Source organism: Acanthopagrus latus, chromosome 2, assembly GCF_904848185.1.
Source record: "Acanthopagrus latus isolate v.2019 chromosome 2, fAcaLat1.1, whole genome shotgun sequence".
Taxonomy (NCBI): domain Eukaryota; kingdom Metazoa; phylum Chordata; class Actinopteri; order Spariformes; family Sparidae; genus Acanthopagrus; species Acanthopagrus latus.
The window spans coordinates 13,998,749-14,017,500 of record NC_051040.1 but is presented as its reverse complement, the minus strand read 5'-3'; the positions used below and the strand labels follow the sequence as shown (position 1 = coordinate 14,017,500).

General features: G+C 43.2%; 1 protein-coding gene across 4 annotated transcripts in view; it reads left to right on the top strand.

Moving 5' to 3' along the window:
* Positions 1 to 18,752, top strand: part of LOC119006323 (Down syndrome cell adhesion molecule-like protein 1 homolog) — a 112,314-nt gene that overhangs the window by 87,037 nt on the left and 6,525 nt on the right. For all 4 annotated transcript variants that reach the window (XM_037074957.1, XM_037074948.1, XM_037074938.1 and 1 more), the window contains 16 exons: positions 26 to 96; positions 609 to 849; positions 5,259 to 5,405; positions 5,503 to 5,658; positions 7,906 to 8,045; positions 10,785 to 10,938; positions 13,041 to 13,158; positions 13,297 to 13,460; positions 13,634 to 13,732; positions 16,339 to 16,527; positions 17,147 to 17,275; positions 17,435 to 17,593; positions 17,729 to 17,884; positions 18,058 to 18,088; positions 18,215 to 18,333; positions 18,498 to 18,650. In XM_037074957.1, the coding sequence (XP_036930852.1) occupies positions 26 to 96; positions 609 to 849; positions 5,259 to 5,405; positions 5,503 to 5,658; positions 7,906 to 8,045; positions 10,785 to 10,938; positions 13,041 to 13,158; positions 13,297 to 13,460; positions 13,634 to 13,732; positions 16,339 to 16,527; positions 17,147 to 17,275; positions 17,435 to 17,593; positions 17,729 to 17,884; positions 18,058 to 18,088; positions 18,215 to 18,333; positions 18,498 to 18,650 (2,226 nt within the window). The remainder of the gene's footprint in view (positions 1 to 25; positions 97 to 608; positions 850 to 5,258; positions 5,406 to 5,502; positions 5,659 to 7,905; positions 8,046 to 10,784; positions 10,939 to 13,040; positions 13,159 to 13,296; positions 13,461 to 13,633; positions 13,733 to 16,338; positions 16,528 to 17,146; positions 17,276 to 17,434; positions 17,594 to 17,728; positions 17,885 to 18,057; positions 18,089 to 18,214; positions 18,334 to 18,497; positions 18,651 to 18,752) is intronic.

Genomic DNA, 18,752 nt, shown 5'->3' with positions numbered 1-18,752 from the left:
CCTGTGTTGTTGCCTCCTTCTGCAGAGCCCGATGGTCCTCCCATGGAGGTGATCCTGCAGCCTGTGACCTCTCAGAGTATCAGGGTCACCTGGAAGGTAAAGTGTTAGACTTGTCTTACGTCTAAACAGCTTTTTTGAATTTTATTTACAAATCTCTCCTTGGGCTGGTTCTTTCCGATCTGCGTACATACATGTGGATAAAACAACATCATTATGGCCTGTGCTATTACCTCGTCGTGTTGGAACAAAACAAGGCGCATGGCTTTTTGTTACACCTTTGTCCTTCAAATAACTAACAGAGGGACTTGAAATTGACAAAGCTGGTTACTATGAGGGAATTTAAGTCAATTTCAAAAGACTAGTGCAGTGTCTGTTTCAAACAAACACTCTTCAGCAGATTATCTGGTAAGGTGAGGGGTTGAAAGATCCAGTTTTAGTTCCATTGGAACTGCTCGTAGACTCATTGGGCCAACCCCGATGATATCAGACATGGTTGATATTTACAGTTTAAAATCTGTATGATTGTGTTACACTGGTAGTCTTTTCGAGGCATCCAGAAGCAGCCAGCAAACGTTGTATGATGTCAGTACTGTCTTTGCGTTCCCCAGGCTCCCAGGAAGGAGCTGCAGAACGGGGTGATCCGCGGTTACCAGATCGGTTACAGAGAGAACGGACCGGGCAGCAACGGCCAGTACAGCATCGTGGAGATGAAGGCGACGGGCGACAGTGAGGTCTACACTCTGGACAACCTGAAGAAGTTTGCCCAGTATGGCGTGGTCGTCCAGGCTTTCAACAGGGCCGGCACAGGGCCTTCCAGCTCAGAGATCAACGCTACAACACTGGAGGATGGTGAGGATCAGGATAAAGGAGAAACTCAGAACGTAACTCAGCATGTATGAAAAGGGTTAGCGATCGGCACATTATATTCTGGAGAAAAGCAAACTGCCAGACCTACATTCTGAAATATCGCCCTCTGTCCACGCCGGCTTTGATTCACAGTTACTGCACTTTCTCTGTTGCCATTGTTCTTTCTGCCTCCTCGCTGTCTGATCTGTGTCAAATCATGCCATGCTTTGTAACCTAAAATTACTACATTTTCTCTGTTCTTTCAACACAAATGAATGTGGGCTGCTGGAGTCCAAATGCTTTTTAACAAATACCAAGGACACACATGGTCTCGTAGACACAGTGCATATTCAGCAGTACTGCAGAGAGGGTGATTGATGTGGAGATGCCACCATGCATCCCGATGGCTGGCGGGTAGATCAGCCAAATGTTCAGTGAGCGACTAGATGAATGAATGAACTACAAAAGCACTTTTCTTTTCCTAGGCTGCACAAATCCTGAACAGTGTTCAGGGATATTTAAACTGCTTCTGGCTGTGAGTATGCAGGAAAATGCACATAATGAGAGACAATCATAGGAATACGAGTGCCAGGTTTTTATTCATTCAGGTAAGTGCCGTAGTCGCAAAATAGCAAAAATGTTCAACAATTCCCAGTCTTGCAGTATTAAGAAATCTTTCGGAAAACATATGTTGTCCTGACTACACACGTCTGTCAAGCTCTGAACCGAAGACAAATCTCATGTAATTTCCGGTTTCAATTTCAGCAATCTCAGTACCAATCGACTGTTGTCTGAAGCCGATCTAGCCAAAAGTGGCCCAAATGTTTTTAGTTATAAAAGAATGAATTAAATGAATACAGATATACTATAGATTGTTTGTTTTATTTTTTGTGAGATAAAATGCACTTCATCCAGGATCCCTAATTTTATGTGCATGGTAGGGAATGTGACATTTGCAAAGAAAAAGTTGGAGTTATCGGATCTTGGAATCCTAGCAGCATTTTGCATATTCACAATAAGATAGAATGATGAATAGATAAAATAAAATAGGCCCTTGTCCCACCCTTAGATTTTAGGTTTGGCTCTCCAAGGAAAATAGTTTTGGCACCTCTGCTGCTTTTTAGGGCCTCTGGGCTCAAGATCTGGACAGTGGATAACAGATAAATGGGCCTAAAGACTTCTGTGTGTTCACAATCTGATTAGCAGCTTGAGACACAGAAAGGAGATGGAGCTGATGCAGATACATAAAAAAAAAAAAAAAAATGAATCAATCAGTAACAAATCAAAAACAGTTTTCTGACGGAAGCAGATGAGTTTTGAGATTGCATTTCGGCTATTGGTTTCAGCTTCTTTCGCTCTCCACGCAGGCTGTTTCCCATTTTAACGTGATGAGTCAGTTCCACTCAGACTATAAATGGACTACAGATGGATCACAAATACAAAAAAAAAAAAAAAACAGAGTGCCTCGGATATGAAAGTTTTGTCCCTTGCCAACAAATTCAGCATTTATGTGAAGGTGCAATATTTATAGAGTTTACTTTATGTGTACCCTCTACCAAATGATGGTACATGATTAAACAAGATTCAGGATATCTTTTTTAAATCAAAGACAATCACATTTTGCCTTAAACATTCGATAGCCACCGATATCCTCCACAAACTCCATAGTGGAAGACACTGGTCAGTGTTGTGGGCTGAGTTTGTTTATCATTTAGTTTTGCTGAAAGGTGGAAGATATTTTATCCAACGTAAGTGATCATAAATTAATATAAATCTGGTCCTTGAAGATTTGAAAAGGCAAGATAGTGTGTGGGGCCAAAGGTAGTCTTGTGGGAGATACGGAGGGTGTGTAGTGATAAAGCAGTAGGATCACTTGGACTTTCAAAGGCTATGATTTACAAGGCATTGGCAGCTCCAAAAGTCAATTATTTATTCATTTCCTGCTAAATTAAATTTTCCAAGTGAGCTGCATTAATTGACTTTTGGCCACTAAGGAGCTAAATAAATTCGAACTAGCTGACAGACATCAGCATAGAAACACCAATAACTACAGTTAAACAATCTCTGGAGAAAAAAAACTTAAAAATTGTCCTTCTAGTGTTCTTTCTTTTATCATTTATTCTTGCATCATGCAAACATGTAGCATCTTTTTCATACATCATCCACATTTGCCTGAATACAATCAGGTACACATACACACACACGCGTGCGCACACACACACATACACACACACACACAAACAAGCACACGCACACACACACGTCACATACAAACTTGTCCACCCAGTGAACAGTTGGCTGAGCCCCATTGGTCCAGAGCAGACAGAGCCCTCCAGTTCTTCCCTGTGGCTGTCACCGTGGCGACAGTGATATTGATGGCCATTATGATAATAGTGATAACAACAAGCATACTAAAAATAATTATAATTAGCTTGTCTCTCTGTCTGTCTCTCTCTCTCTCGTTCCCTCTGCTAGCTTCCTGCTGTAATTATCCACAGCTGAGCGCATTGTCTCTCCGCTCCCCTCTTTTCATCTTTTTTTTCTGCCCTTCCCTTGCTACCCTTGCTTTTAAGTCTCTTCCTCCCTTCCTCCCTTCTTCCTCTGCCCCCTCACCCTCCGTCTCCTCCCCCCTGTAGCCCCAGTCCAAAACTGCCTTTCATTATGTTCCTGTGTTCCCCGCCCTCTCTTCCAAAACTTATGTACTCATTTAGCTCACCTTTTTCTTCACACCCCTTCTTCTCAGTCCTCATTTCTCCTCTTGCGAAGGTGCGACTGCAGACAGGAACTGGGCTGTGTTTTGTTGCCGACTAATTATTTAGACTCGGAGCCTACAGGTTTATTCATGCAAAACCCTGTTTCAGTCTTCTAATCCTCCTTTCTCCTCTCCCTCCCTTCCTCCGTCCTCCTCCCCGACTCCTCGCTCACCACCAGCTGCAGAGAAATTCCCTGGTGGACTTGGCCCGATCTCTCTTTCATTGCTCTCTGTCTTTCAGTCGCCTCTCTTCCTCTCTTCCTGCCCCTCCTTCTCTCACAAGTTGACTTCTGTTCATCGTCAACAGTGCGCGTTATTCAAAGCCTGAAAGACTAATGGTCAGCGGTGGCCAATAGATGAGACACCTGGACTGGCGGGGACAGAAGGAGGCTTGTACAGAGAAAGAGAGATGGCGGTTGTAGAGATGGTCCTATACATCAGGCTGGATGCATGTCATGAGCTTTTTTATCTATCGCTAGCCTGTTTACTCACTTCAGGTTTGATATGGAAATCCCTTCTAGGATTTTTTAGAGAGGGTTTATTGAATTATTTATTAATAAGACGGCCAATGCAGTCCTGCTTTTGAGACAATGGCAGCCCTTGCTTCACAGCATTAAAACACCACCTGACTGCTGCAGCCACAAACATTCCACTTGCACCACAATATCTAGTTCTCTTTGAGTTTTGTTCTCAAGGTGTCTTTTAAAGCTACCTGAAGTCTCCATGTGCGTATGAAGTGACAGAGACATCTTTATTCTATCTGTACACATACTGAACTTGGGTTGTGCGTACATCTCACAGCACTGACATTGACTGTATACATATTATCGTCATCTGTCTTTTTGCCCCGCGATAAAAAAGTCCAAGATATTTGACCTCATTATATCCAATCCTAAGATTTTATATCCCACAATTTGAAATCAGGAAATTGAAGACAGTTGACCTCTTTGGTTCTACAAATTTAAAGAATACTCTTATTGGTATTGTATTGGATATCATGTTCCACACCACATACAGAAGACAGAGGAAACAGCATAGCTACTTTAATTATGGTGGAGATCCAAAAAATATCAACATTTTGGGCAAGTTTGCCTGCAGTGATGCAGAGGACATTCATTTGTTGGAATGGTGCTTCCTATAAAAGTTGAGTCGTGGATTTGAACTTTTGCTCAGTTGACTGTTGCAGGTGGTTTCAAAACCCTTCAACCATACAGAACCTGACATGATAGAGGAACAGATCCCAAAGTTTCAAGGCATAAAAAATACAAGATATATGAGATATTGTCAGTGTGGAATAAGCAACTTAAAGCCTGAAAAAATGGTTTAGAATAGTTAAAATGCATATATGATATCAAAGTTTAGAGTCTCATTAAACATCCACAGAAATTTGATTAAAGTTCAGCATTCATTGAATTAAAAATCCCTGCTCTAAAAAACAGATAATTTACTGTAGCTGTTCATCAAGACTGTGTTCACAAGGCTGATCAGGATGACATCCAAAAATTAGAGAACCTTGAGTTGGAGCAGAGAGGTTTGATGCACCTTTTTATAAATTAATAGACTTTTTTCTATTTAAATTAAACTTGTCAGATAACTGGGGATGCATGGTTTGATAACTTATCTCATTGTTGCTCTCCTCTCTCTGTCTATTTGTCTTCAGTGCCCAGCCAGCCTCCTCAGAACGTGCGAGCCATTTCCGTAACATCGGACGAAGCGGTCATCACATGGGCCGAACCCCCCAGGCTGACCCTGCATGGTGTATTGAAGGGATATCGTGTGGTGTTCTGGGCCGTCTTCCCGGACGGAGGTGAGCTGAGCGCGTCTTTATCTGAAACCTGCGGGACCTCTAACATCTCGGTCCTCAATCTGAACATCTCTGTGTCACTCTCTTTTTCGCGTCTCAGAATGGGGCGAGATGCAAAACATCACAACCATCAAGGAGCAGGTGGAGCTCCGGGGCCTGGAGAAGTTCACCAACTACAGCATCCAGGTGCTGGCCTACACCCAGGCTGGAGATGGAGTCCGCAGCAACGTGCTCTACATCCAAACCCGTGAAGACTGTGAGTACATATTTCAGTAGATCAAAAGAATTTAGCTTTGACCACACCTTCAGAGCAGGTTCAGGGTTTATTTTTGCCCTTGTTTCAGGCTGTAGTGGGTGTAGAGGGGGTCTTTGTAAGGCTGAGGGTTTCTGATTAAAACCTCTTTGTGCTCTGATGTGCCATTACCAGTGCTAATGAGAATTAAGAAGCCAAAAAGTGTGTGTGTGTGTGTGTGTGTGTGTGTGTGTGTGTGTGTGTGTGTGTGTGTGTGTGTGTGTGGTAAAAGGTGCCTCAGGGTGTGGGTCTGTGCGTGTGAATATGCGGAAGTGTTGGCAGGGGTTAAGTGTGTGTGCACATGTGTACCGTGTCTTAGCGTTGGTGTGCGCGCACGTGTGTGTGTACATGCGCTATTGTTTGTGTGCAAGTCTAGCTCAGCACCCAGCACAAGGAGAGGGATTAATTCTTTGTGGCTTAAAGAGAATTAATTTTGTGCTTACACTGGCGGGCTGTGGATTACATCCGTATCCGCCTCTCCTCTCCCTCCCTGGGGCCAGGCAGAGGAGGAGGCGAGCGTCTGGAGATGAGGAAAATGAGGGAGAGAGAGAGAGAAAGAGAGAGAGAGGAGGGGGCCACATTCTAAGAAGTGTCATTTGAGAAAAGGCCTTTATTCTCTCTTTTCTCACTATATCTCCATTTTATGAGCTGGCCTTGCTGCGATAGGTCTTCAAATATGTGTGTTGAGCTCGTCTTTGGGTGTGCGTGTATGTGTGTGTGAATCTGTGTGTGTGTTCACGAGGGGCAAGTTGAGTGTCTCCTCTTCCCTGATGCGGGTTGACACTGTGTCCAGGGGCAACCTCTTCACATACGTTCAACGTTCTCTGTCTCTCCCGGGTCTCTGCCTTCCCTTTTGCCCTCAGTTCTGTCTGCAGCATATGGAAAAAAAAGTGTTTGCTGTGGAATTGTGCAAACAGGCAGTTCTCAGCTCGCCTTTCTCTGCCTCTGTATCAAGACAATAATACAGTAGACACTGAGGAAGACATAGACCTATTATTCAGTTCTTTTATAGGCTGTCTCCAGGAGCAACTTCATTTGGTCCCTTTGAATATGTGTTAATTTGTGGATTTAATATTTAACACAATGTGTTAACTTTAAATTAATGCCTGATGTCTAATTCTGCGGTTTTCTGACCTCCTAGGTGTTGATAATCATCTGTGCTGCACCAAAAGAAAGAAAACATTACATGTTTATCTTATTTTTAATCAGAGCAAATACACAAAACAGTAAACATGAATCCATGTTGGAGCACTGATTACTATACACTTAAAGGTGCACTATGTACTTCTAGGGAAGAAATTTTAATCAGAAGAGAAAGATCTTCATTGACTTATTAAAAGAAAAACCTCTCTCCAGCTTCTTAGATATGAAGAATTGCAGGTTTAACAGGTTACTAGTTGGGAGCCTGTGCCAGACAATTTAATATTTGTATTACTAATTAATCTGCCAATCATTTTATCAATTAATTGTGTAGTCTATCAGATGTCATGGCCTTTACAATTTCCCCAAGCCAACCAAATCAAATGACTTGTTTTGTCAAATGCGGAAAAAAGTTTAATGTACTGTTGATCAGATAATAATTTCTGCCCTAGTCAACATTCACGCTGAATATTGGAAGCTAATTTACCTGATAACGACTATGACGATTGATTGATATTGATATATTGAAATGATACATGTGGTAGAGTTGAAAATATTTTAGGTTTGGAGGGACCTCTCATTTTCTGTTCTGTCATTTTTATTTTTGTTCTATTCTTATCACTGCTACAGCAGAATCATGGTAACAAGGAGAGAGCTGTTTAAATGTACCGAAAAACTGAGAAAGTTGTAATGATTACATGCTGAACCTGGCGTTTGACACCTTTTTTTTTTTTTGGTTTGTTCAACTAAACATTTGTCTTGAAATCATGAGCAAAAATTAGGATGGCTGCTATAAGACTTAACATGTTAGCTCACCCCCCTCATATATTAAAGGAGAAAATATGGAGTAACGACCACTTCATCAACTGTCTAGTGGAAACACATGGATGTTTTTAGCACTTGTGTTTTAATAATTTAAAAGGCAAAAAAACAACAAATTGGCAAATCTCCCAGATCTGTTCGTGCTTAACACTATTAACTCTGTTTACTGTACACACTGAAAAAAAAAAAAGGAAAACTGGTTCACGCTTCACTCTCTTGCCCTCCATTTCTCTCCCCTCTATGATTCAGACCCCGGACCCCCAGCTGGCATCAAAGCTGTGCCCTCCTCCGCCAGCAGTGTCGTGGTGTCCTGGTTACCCCCTCACAAGCCGAATGGAATCATCCGCAAGTACACCATCTACTGCTCCAGCCCCGGGTCAGGCCAACCGGTGAGTTATGAGAGGGGTGCGGTGAGTTTCAGGAAAGAGGTAAAAGTGGGGGAAGAGGAGCATCCAAACATGGCCGACACCAAAGAGGATCCTTTTCCCTAATGCAGCATATATCTCTTGTTACACACACGATGCTAATATAAATGAAAATTGATGCAATTATGACGACGTTCTGCACTTGTGTGTTTGTGGATATGTGTATGTATCCGTTTGTGTGTGTGTGTGTGTTTGCGTGTGTGGTCTAGTGCTGCAGTCTTGGTGAGATGTGTGTGTGAAAATGAGCTCTCCTCATACCGCAGTGTGTGTGCGTGCAAGCTCACCCTCCAGCCCCATTTGCATATCTGCGTCTCATCACGTTGCCAGGACAACCTCATCTGTTCATCAACGAGGGCAGAAAACAAGCCGACAGCAAACACACACTCTCGCTTACGCACAGACACACACGCACGCACACTCGCACACACTCATAAATGTATCACACCATGCGTATAGAGGTGCATGTATATATGCAACTCATGTTTTATCTGTCTATCTATCTATCTATCTATCTATCTATCTATCTATCTATCTATCTATCTATCTATCTATCTATCTATCTATCTATCTATCTATCTATCTCTTTCACTCGCTCTTTCTCCCTCTGAAGCCCCCATGCAGAGTTCAGGATGATTACTATGTAAATGAGTGCAACTGGAGAGAAGGAAGGAGGGATGGGGGGGTCAGACACAACGCGCGGGGAGTACTTTTGTTCCTCTTTTCATTATCTCGCTCTATCGTTCCCCGGATCACCGCTATCTCCACGCCGGAGGAATATTTTAATATCCGTTACAGCAACACACACTCTGTCACTCCTCCCTCCCTCCCTCCCTCCCTTCCTTCCTCCCAACATCTACCCACCCACCCAGCCATTCATCCATGCATCCATCCATCCATCCATCCATACATCTGCCTGCAGTGGAGAGTATAGAGAACAGAAGAGGACGTTGATGTACGTGAGAGTTAGGCGGGGGGGGGGGGGATGCAGTGGATGTAAAACAGAGGGGGGTCCTGGTGGATAGATGGAAGGAAAAAGCAAGGCCCGCAGATGACAGAGGGATGGGGAAATGAAGAGATGGATAAAGAGTGATGGCAGGAGGAGAAGGAAAGGATGGCGCAGTGTGGTAAAAGGATAGGCGGGGAGGAAAATATAGAAAAAGGACGGAGACAAGAGGAATGGATGATGAACAGGGAACACAGGGAAGCAATAAAAAGCCCAGTGGATTCCTCCATGACGGCCTGCTCATAAATGTGAAAAACAACATGAATACTCGAATCTATTTGGCCAGAATAAACCGTTCTGCAGACAACAACCCAGCAGGCTCAGGCTATGCTGCAGTGTCTTCGCCAGGTTTTTTGCAGGTCTGCTGCGTTTAAAGACTCTTCAAATCATTTGACACTCGTATCGCCGTCCCTATTTCATCTGTGTGCGGCGCCTGTCAGTCAGAGACACAAGTCAGTGTCACGCTGGAGTAAAACATGTGATTTACAGGACGATGATGAATGTTAGGTGCCACCTTTCAGAGCACGTGTGTGTTAAATTTGTGATCGTGTTTTTGTTTTTTTCATGTTCATAGTTGAGATCAGAGTACGGAAGCTCAGTAACAGACAGAACTGCTGAGAGGGTGTGTGTGTGTGTTGTGTGTGTTGTGTTTGTGTGTGTGTGTTGTGTTTGTGTGTGTGTGAGTGTTGTGCGTGTGTGTTGAGGGGACAGTGATGCATATACGTCTAGATAGCAGACACATGGCTGGGTTAAACACACTGCAATTACACATCCACCTCCAGGTCATGTATGCCACTGGATCTGTGTGTGTCTGTATATTTGTGTCTTTGTGTCTTTGTGCCTTTTTCCTTTCCTTTCCTTTCCTTTCCTTTCCTTTCCTTTCCTTTCCTTTCCTTTCCTTTCCTTTCCTTTCCTTTCCTTTCCTTTCCATCCTCTCCTCTCCTCTCCTCTCCTCTCCTCCCCTCCTGCCTGCAGTAGATAGGCCTCATTAGTGTACGACTGTTCATGATATCTCTGACTGACTCATTTGTCTGTCCCCCATTGTCTTTCTCTGTCTCATATCTCTGTTTGCCCTCCCTGAGGAGAACAGAGGAGGAGAGGGAGTGGGCTTCACTCCCCCCCAATTCAACCCTCTTGTCTCTTCTTCTCTCTCTCTGTCTCTCTCTCTCCTCCAGCTCCATCCTTCCACACGGCCTTTTCGGCATATCATATCATAATATGATGTAATGTAATATAATATATTATGCCCCAGAACCCTCTGCAGCTTTATTCCCGTAGTGCTAACTCCAGGAGAGAATATAGAGCTTGGTTCACATTAGAATGATGTTCAGTCAGTCCTTCACATTATGTCCTCCTCTCCAGTAAAGTGACAAAATGATCTTGTCTTTGGCATCCCCCAGATTTTACGTTATGCCCCTCAGCATGTGTAATGCAAAGCAGACTCGGTCACATGATATTTGTTACTTAAATTCTTTAAATGTGTCATTCCTAGGTGAATATAACTGTCCAAAATGTCTATATTTTATGTGTTCTTTTGCCTTTAGAATAAACTTCTTGTTTCAACAAAATGTTACAAGTGAAAGTATTTAGGCCAAAGTGGATATGAAACATTTATTTTCCCTTAATATTTAAGGAATATCATGTGACATGTTCATCCTCCAGTATTAACTTATTCCTTTTCCACTCGCGGCTCTCCCCAGCTGCCCAGCGAATATGAAGCGAATCCAGAGCTGCTGTTCTACCGAATCACTCACCTTAATCACCGGCAGCAGTACCTGATCTGGGCTGCAGCCGTCACCACCGCTGGCCGGGGCAACTTCAGCGACAAGGTCACTGTGGAGCCAGCAGCCAAGGGTGAGTCCTTGAGTATGAAAGGGATATTTATGACAAGAGACATACAGTATAGAGGTTGGACGCCCGGCAAAACATGGTTTTGGAAGTTTGCAAGTAAAAAAAAAGAGTCTTGGTTAAATCATGGTTAAAACTGATCAATATTTGAGGAGCAATGACTTTAATACAGTCTGTTTATAGGTGTTAAAGCGTACTACTGTAAATGTATATGAAAACGTTGTATACAAACTTTTGAGTCTCCAGAGGGAGTTGAAATGTGATAAATTGACTCAAGTAATGTTAAATCAAGTGTCAGTTTGTGCTGAGGACTAGAACATTAAAAATGAAAATAATCTGGTGAAGGTGGAGAAAGTTACCAGGTGAGGTTACCAGATATCTGCAGCCCACTCTTCATTTCTGATTGAGCCAGCATTAGTCGCTACTATCAGAACACAGGAAAGTGACTATTAAATGGTCACAGACTTGAGCAAGATCCACAAAGCTTTACTCAACGATGCAAACTTAGATGGCATCACAGCAGTATGATGGCGCTCATTGTGAAATTCATCTGTTTTTATTTTATGTGGTGTTTGTGTTTGGAATGAGTTGTAACAACTACATTGTACTTACCACTTTAATTTCCCATTCAGGTGATTTATATTTGATAGAAGTCTTTGTGAGCAAGTGGTTTGAGCCCCCTAGATTGCAAGCTGTTTATATTACCAATGAAAATGAACACTCTTATATGCAGCCATGTCATAAGGTGCCCTAGCATGTTGTTTATCTCGTCAATATATGGAAAACTGGAACTGCTGGAGCTGCTACTTTGTGTTAGAATATGTGTTTTCTCACACTCTCTTTCCTTCAAATACAGTCTTCAAAAGTCTGGCACTGAGGCAGTTGAGCATTTCAAAATCTTTCTTTGCCAACACTTTCTTATAAGAACTTGCATAACTGCCACTAGAATAGTATTCCTCTTTAAGCCACTTAATGACAATGCCTTGAACTAAAAGTACATCTTTCTAAAGATGTTTTGCTCTACATTCCTCTTCGCTGTGAACCATGTGAATATTCTCCCTCTTGCTCTTTCACTTGCTCTATATAATCCTTCCCATTTTATTTTTTTAAACCTCACCTGTTTGACTTCACGCAACAGAGCGGCAGGCACTATTGATTTCAGAGTTCAGGAGGCCACCAGATAAACTGGCCCGCATCAGGGAAATGATAGGAGGCTGAGCCAAAGAGTGGATGGCAGGTGAAGGGGGTGGGCAGAGAAGAGAAAATGACACGACAGGAGCAGAGCTAACAAATACTCAAGACAATAGAGAGGCTGAGTGTTTAAGAAAATGAAGAGGGCGGTTAAATCAATAGCCTTTGGATTAAAAGACAGGAAGGATAAAGGAGTGAGAATGAATAGAGTGCACTTTCCACCATCTTATCCTTTTCTGTAGCTATTCCCTTCTTTTGACTGCTGGCTGCAAAGGTTTGCGAGTGTATGCGTGCACGCCCGTACGGGTGGGTGCGTCAGCTGATCGGCAGCTGTAAAAGGCAGTGTCCTCCAGGCTTGCCCACTCAATACTTCATTCAACCTTAACATAAGTGCACTAGAGTGCCAGCATTAAGACGCCAAGCTTGAGAAAGGAAGCGAGAGAGAGCGGGTGGGGGAGTGACGGAGAATAAGAGGGTTGTGTGCCTGGATGTACGGATATTTTTTCAAATCCTCTCTGCTCACTCTTTGCCCCATTCCATATTATTATTCATATGCTATTCTTTGCCGGACAATGTTGCTTTTAACACAGATTTCTTTTCGGCCAGGTGTGACTCACGGTGAATGCACTGCTCTCTCTCTCTCTCTACCAGTAAATCAAATGTATTGAAAGACTCCCAAATGGAAAACAAATCAATGTATATATTGCTTATCAAGCATCACATTTCTGTATTGATTCGACACATTCTGGGATCTTTACAGCATTTCATTATCGTGTTTGGAAATTGTTTATTTGACAAAGGCGAGATTAACTAATTGGTAGATATTAATTAGGCTATTGCCTTTTTTGTGTGTGTGCCAGTGGTCTTTCTTCTATTTCTCTCTCTCCATTACGCTTTTACTCTTCATTCTCCACCAGCTCCGGCTAAGATCCTGTCATTCGGGGGCACGGTGACCACTCCTTGGATGAAGGAAGTGCGACTGCCCTGTAGCTCAGTAGGAGAACCTACACCTACCATAAAGTGGACCAAAGACAGGTGAGAATCCTGCCAACAAATGTGGAGGTTAAGGTGTTACCCGTTAAGAGTGAATAGTAAAGCTTGTGATTTCAGGAGAAACAAAATGAATCGCCTTTTATCAAAAACCTTATGATGCCCTCTTTTCCTCCCTGTTAGTGAGGACACAGCCATCCCCGTGTCTCTCGATGGACAGCGTCTCATCCTGTCCAATGGGACACTGGTGCTGCGCTCTGTCAAAGCTGAAGACTCGGGTTACTACACCTGCACGGCCACCAACACGCTGGGCTTTGACACCATCATAGTCAACCTCTTGGTGCAAGGTAGGAAAATAGCAATCATGACAGCAGAATTCAAATACTTTTTAGTCTAATTCATTTTTTATCATAAAAAATGGTTGACTTTTTACACATTGAGTTTTCCATTGATTCAAAAAGAATCTTTTATGCAAGTACAGGTATTATTGTGCGCTAAACTCTTTGGGTCTCTTCCTCAGTCCCTCCAGACCAGCCTCGCCTGACCGTCTCCACCACCTCCACCTCCTCCATTACACTGGCCTGGATACCAGGAGACAACGGAGGCAGCTCCATCAGAGGTACGTGTGGCCCTGCACAACAATGCCATCTTCCTGTCTGTCCTTCCGTGTTTGATGTAAAGCTGAGACTTTACAGGATTTAGCTTGAGGTTACCAACATGGGTTCATATATAGAATGTGAATGAATACAAAAAAAAGTCCCTGTGACTTCTGATCTGAGTTTACCCTCTGTCCGTCTTTCTTTCACCTTCACCATTGTTAGTGTGCATACTGATCTATTAGTATATTGATTTGCCATCTGGTTTTCGGTTCTCCTCTTACCCATGTGTCTGTTTGATTATCTGATTGTTGGTGGTTTCTTTATGAAGAAGCTGTGAAGGTGTGTTGGCTTAATAGGCATGCAGATGTGGTTTCAATCCCTTTGCTTTGTTGATGCTGTTTGCAAGCGTGAGTGTGCTGCAGGGGCATCTGTCTGACTCCCATTGTAGCTTTAGCAGACTCTCAAACACCAGAAACCTCACTTATGAAAATGTTCTTACATTTATACTTGATCCACGTACTATAACCAAGATCATATCTGACAGTGTGCTCATATTCGATTCATAAAAGCTGCTGAGCATGAAAAGCTTAAGCAGGTTCTGAGAATCTTCATTTGTAACTTATATACCTGCCCTGTGATTTCCCTGTTGTAAAAAATACGGTCTGGAATAAGCATCGACCAAAAGAGAAAATGAAGCGGTTCAGAAAGCTAGATCACAATCATGGTAGAAGAGACTGAAGCCAGGTAACTCAAATTATTCAGAGGACCTGCTGCTGTTCAGACAACATCAAGGATCGAAATTTCCTAGTCGAGACGTCTAGTTTCCAACCTCAAAGTAGTCCCAGCGCAAGACGCCAAAAGTGAACCAAAATCTTCACAATATGATGTCTCTTTGGCAGATGTACACACAGTTTTACTCAGCAGTGCAGCCTCCATGGTATCTAAATGAAACATGAGATAACCGACGCCATTATATGTTGTATTTTACTGCACTTTAATACTTTTGGTAACATGCGTTGAAGAAAGTGTCGCCGCTACACGTTGGTCATTAAGTTCATGCAAAGTTCCCCACAGGCTTGGATGTATACATGTTGCAAATCACTAATCCCCTACCGGCAGGAAACCACTTACGTCAAGTCTAACCTTTGATAAGAGATAAGATCAATACGAAATCAAAATGAAACTACTTAAGTGTCATTTTAAGTCAGACTTGAGATCTGAATGATTGTGAGACTGTTTTTGACGTTAGGCCTTTGGTGTGTGATGATTCTGATGTGATGCGCTCAGAATGAGTTATCGTCCCACACTGTTCTAAGAACCATTTTGCGAACAACTGTTTTTATTGCTAATTCACAGAACACACTGCAATGCACATACATTTACACCCTTTTTCTACCCTTCCTCCCTGTCTTGAGGTTGCACAAGTCACAGTTAGGGTTCGCTGTCTGTTTCATATGGAATCTCACAAGCGGTGCGTGGCAGGCCCTCAGACACAGCCTGGAGTGAGTCAGCTGACGATTGGGCTTCTTGGATGTATGGAATAATGTTCTCTCAAACAGTTTCCCAGTTTGTGAAGCTGCCAAAGCCGTGACAAAAAGTTATTTCTGTGTTTTGCATGTGGATGAGCACTCTGCCGGGAAAAACCGAGAGAAAGACAATAATTTGCATGGAGGTGAAATAAACTTTGGGGCAACCAGCGTGTTGCGTGTGCAGCTTTGTATTCAAACAACGATGGGCCACCAGGCAGGAATAACACACATCTGTCAGTGTCTCATACATCCAGGAAGCTTCTGTATATCTTCAAGCATGTATTTTTGCATTACAGCTGCAGTGGCTTTAGCCACATGTCAGCATATTTTCATGAATAAAGATCTCAGCTGGTTGTGTGCAGATAAGGTTAACGTGAATAAACAGACAAATGAATCCTGCAGTAAGAATCAATGTCACATTTAATCTGTTCTACAGTAGTCCGTCATTGTGCTGCTCTATACTGTTCTCCTCTACCTTCTGTTGTGTTCTGCCTCCTCTATAAACAGGTTGACGGTGAAACTTATAAACAAACACTGCAGGATCTGCACATGTTAACCCCTCTACTGTTTTGGACTCTATCGCACCATCTGCTAGAGAGAGAGGGAGGGGAAACAAAGATGGCAGGAAGAGTACAAAGAAGCAGAGACGGAGATGCTCACATGCACATAATGATATGCAGGCAGAAGGAAAGACAGACAGAGTTGGAGGATTAGATGTAAAGTGTCTCAGAGCAGCAGGGAGTTGGCTCTCCGAGGCAGCTGATTATAAAAACAGTCACCACATTGCATACCCTCATTTACATAGATGCTTAGTCAGCGCCATCCCAGTCTTGGGGTTTGTAGGTAACTAATGGCAGCACAGACAGGGAGCAGCTAGAGCGTCCTCCAATCAGGGGGGCTGATCGAAGAGAGAGCAGCACAGTCTGACACTGCCACCTCGTGGAGAGCAGCGGTACTAATGTTCAAAGCTGAGCAGTGCAAGGAGCTCCTCATTTTAACTGTGAACAAAACAGGGAATCGTGTAATGAAGCAAGAAAATAATTCTAATGTATATATAATACTGCGTGTTCTGTTTGTGTGTTTGTGTGTGTGTGTAGGCTTTGTGCTGCAATACTCTGTGGACAACACAGAGGAATGGAAAGACGTTTTCATCAGTTCCACTGAGCGCTCCTTCAAACTGGACAACCTGCGCTGCGGTACCTGGTACAAAGTGAAGCTGGCTGCAAAGAACAGCGTCGGAGCGGGACGCATCAGTGAGATCATCGAGGCAAAGACCCACGGGAGAGGTGAGATGCCTGGAACGGAGGGTGAAGGAAATGCGTGTGGCATAGTAAACATCAAAAGAAAACATTAGATACATATTTTCCCAAAAGAAAAATGGACGTCCATTTTTGTAGGACAGAATAGGTGTTTTGCTCACATGTGAGATGTCTCTGCACTGTCGTCAACAATGAAGGTTTAAATGTACAGTGAAGAATTCAGCAATTAAATTCTGGGCATGAAATCTCTGGATAGGAAAGGTTATCTGGTGATCCAGTCAGGTGGGCAGCCTGGCACCAATTCTCTCTGCTTTGACATTTCTGTTACAGGCTAAATGTTTATATTAACGCACCTTTTAATTGTCCCACCGAATTGTTGTTATTTGCAACTCTGAGAAAAACCGAAACTATCAAGTTGTCTTTGAGACAGCAGCGCTAATAATGACACCACTTGGAAACACCAGGGTGGAGAAGTTATCTGTTGCCAAGATAAGTAGCTCGCCAGGTACTGATGTTGTTGAATCACATGCAGGCCTGCCCATGTTGCCTTAGGTTCCCCAGTTACCTATTCTATAACACAACACATGCAATCCTTTAAAAATATGAACAATTGTAAAATTACTTGATTATCTTGTCTTTTCTACAGAACCGCAGTTTAACAAGGACCAGCCTGTCTTCACCCACATTAACTCCAGCCACGCCCGACTCAACCTGCAGGGCTGGGCCAGTGGAGGCTGTCCAATCAGCGCAGTCACACTGGAGTTCAGACCAAAAGGTGAGTGATATCTTGAGATATTGTACAACAAATGAATCGGGGAGAACTGATGTTTGATCAAAAGAATGCGTACTGAACTAACTTTCCTTTTCTTTTCATGGGATCCAGTAAGAATACGAAAAGCCATTAGAGACTCAGTGTTTGTATGTGAACTTGCAGGTACATGGGCGTGGCAGAATGTACGCACCAATGCCACCACAGATGTGTTCCTGGCAGAGCTGCGTGAGGCCACCTGGTACGAGCTGAAGATGAAAGCCTGTAACAGCGCCGGCTGTGGCAACCAGAGCTCCCAGTTTGCAACACTGGACTATGATGGAAGTGAGTAGGAGACTCTTTGACATTCAGTTTTGGATGAATGATATATGTTACTTCTGATGATTAAATCAATACAAATATTGAATGTTGTTGGGTGTTGAGAGTAGCAGTGACTAATCTCTTCCTGGGTGCATCTAGGCACAATACCTCCAATCAAATCTCCTCTGGAAAAGAACGACGATGTCAAGAAGCTGTTTTCTATCGGCTGTCCTGTGATCTTGGTCACCCTCTGTGTCGCACTGCTCTTCATCATTCGCAAGAAACGCAAGGAAAAGAGGCTGAAGAGACTAAGAGGTAAGGAAAAAAATTGAAAGGAGTAGGAGCCAGGTGGTAGGAATGAACTGGCAAGAAGAACAAAGTAGAATGCAGAGGGGACCATGAATGAAGTCTCAAGAGTTTAATTTATTTTGAGGGATTGGTTTGTTTATCAGGAAAAAGTAATCTGTTATGTTCACTTCTCTCTTTAGATGCCAAAAGTCTGGCAGAGATGCTGATAAGGTGAGACTGCTGTTCCTACACGGAAAGTCTGAAATGTTATATATTTGTCTCAAGATAATTTCACAGATCTTCACTTTGCAATAGTTTTCTAAAACTGTGAATGTTTGTCTTGTATCACTGGTTTAGTAAAAACAACCGGAGCTTTGACACCCCGGTGAAGGGGCCTCCTCAGGGCCCACGGTTACACATCGACATCCCCAGAGTGCAGCTGCTGATCGAAGACAAAGAAGGCATCAAGCAAATTGGTGAGAGGAAGCGAGAGAGACAGACAGAGGGAGTTGTTGTGTGTGTTTGTGTGTCTCTGCATGAGCATCGGATCGAACCGTCTTTCTCTTAAATGCATCATGAAAATTGGGAAGGCATTAGGGTTAAAGTTGTATTTCTGAAATACTTGTTCTGTCTCCCACAGGTGAGGACAAAGCCACTATCCCTGTGACCGATACAGAGTTTAACCAAACTGGGAACCCTCAGAGCTTCTGCACAGGTGTGTCTGTCCATCATCCGGCCCTCATCCAGAACACCGGCCCTTTGATCGACATGTCAGACATCAGACCAGGGACGAGTAAGTTCTTTCTGAAAGCTTTCATTGTAAGGGATGTGAAGTTGAGTCTGTTTTGTTGCAACTGCTACGTCTCCCTGTCTTTGACCTCTTATTTCCTCATCC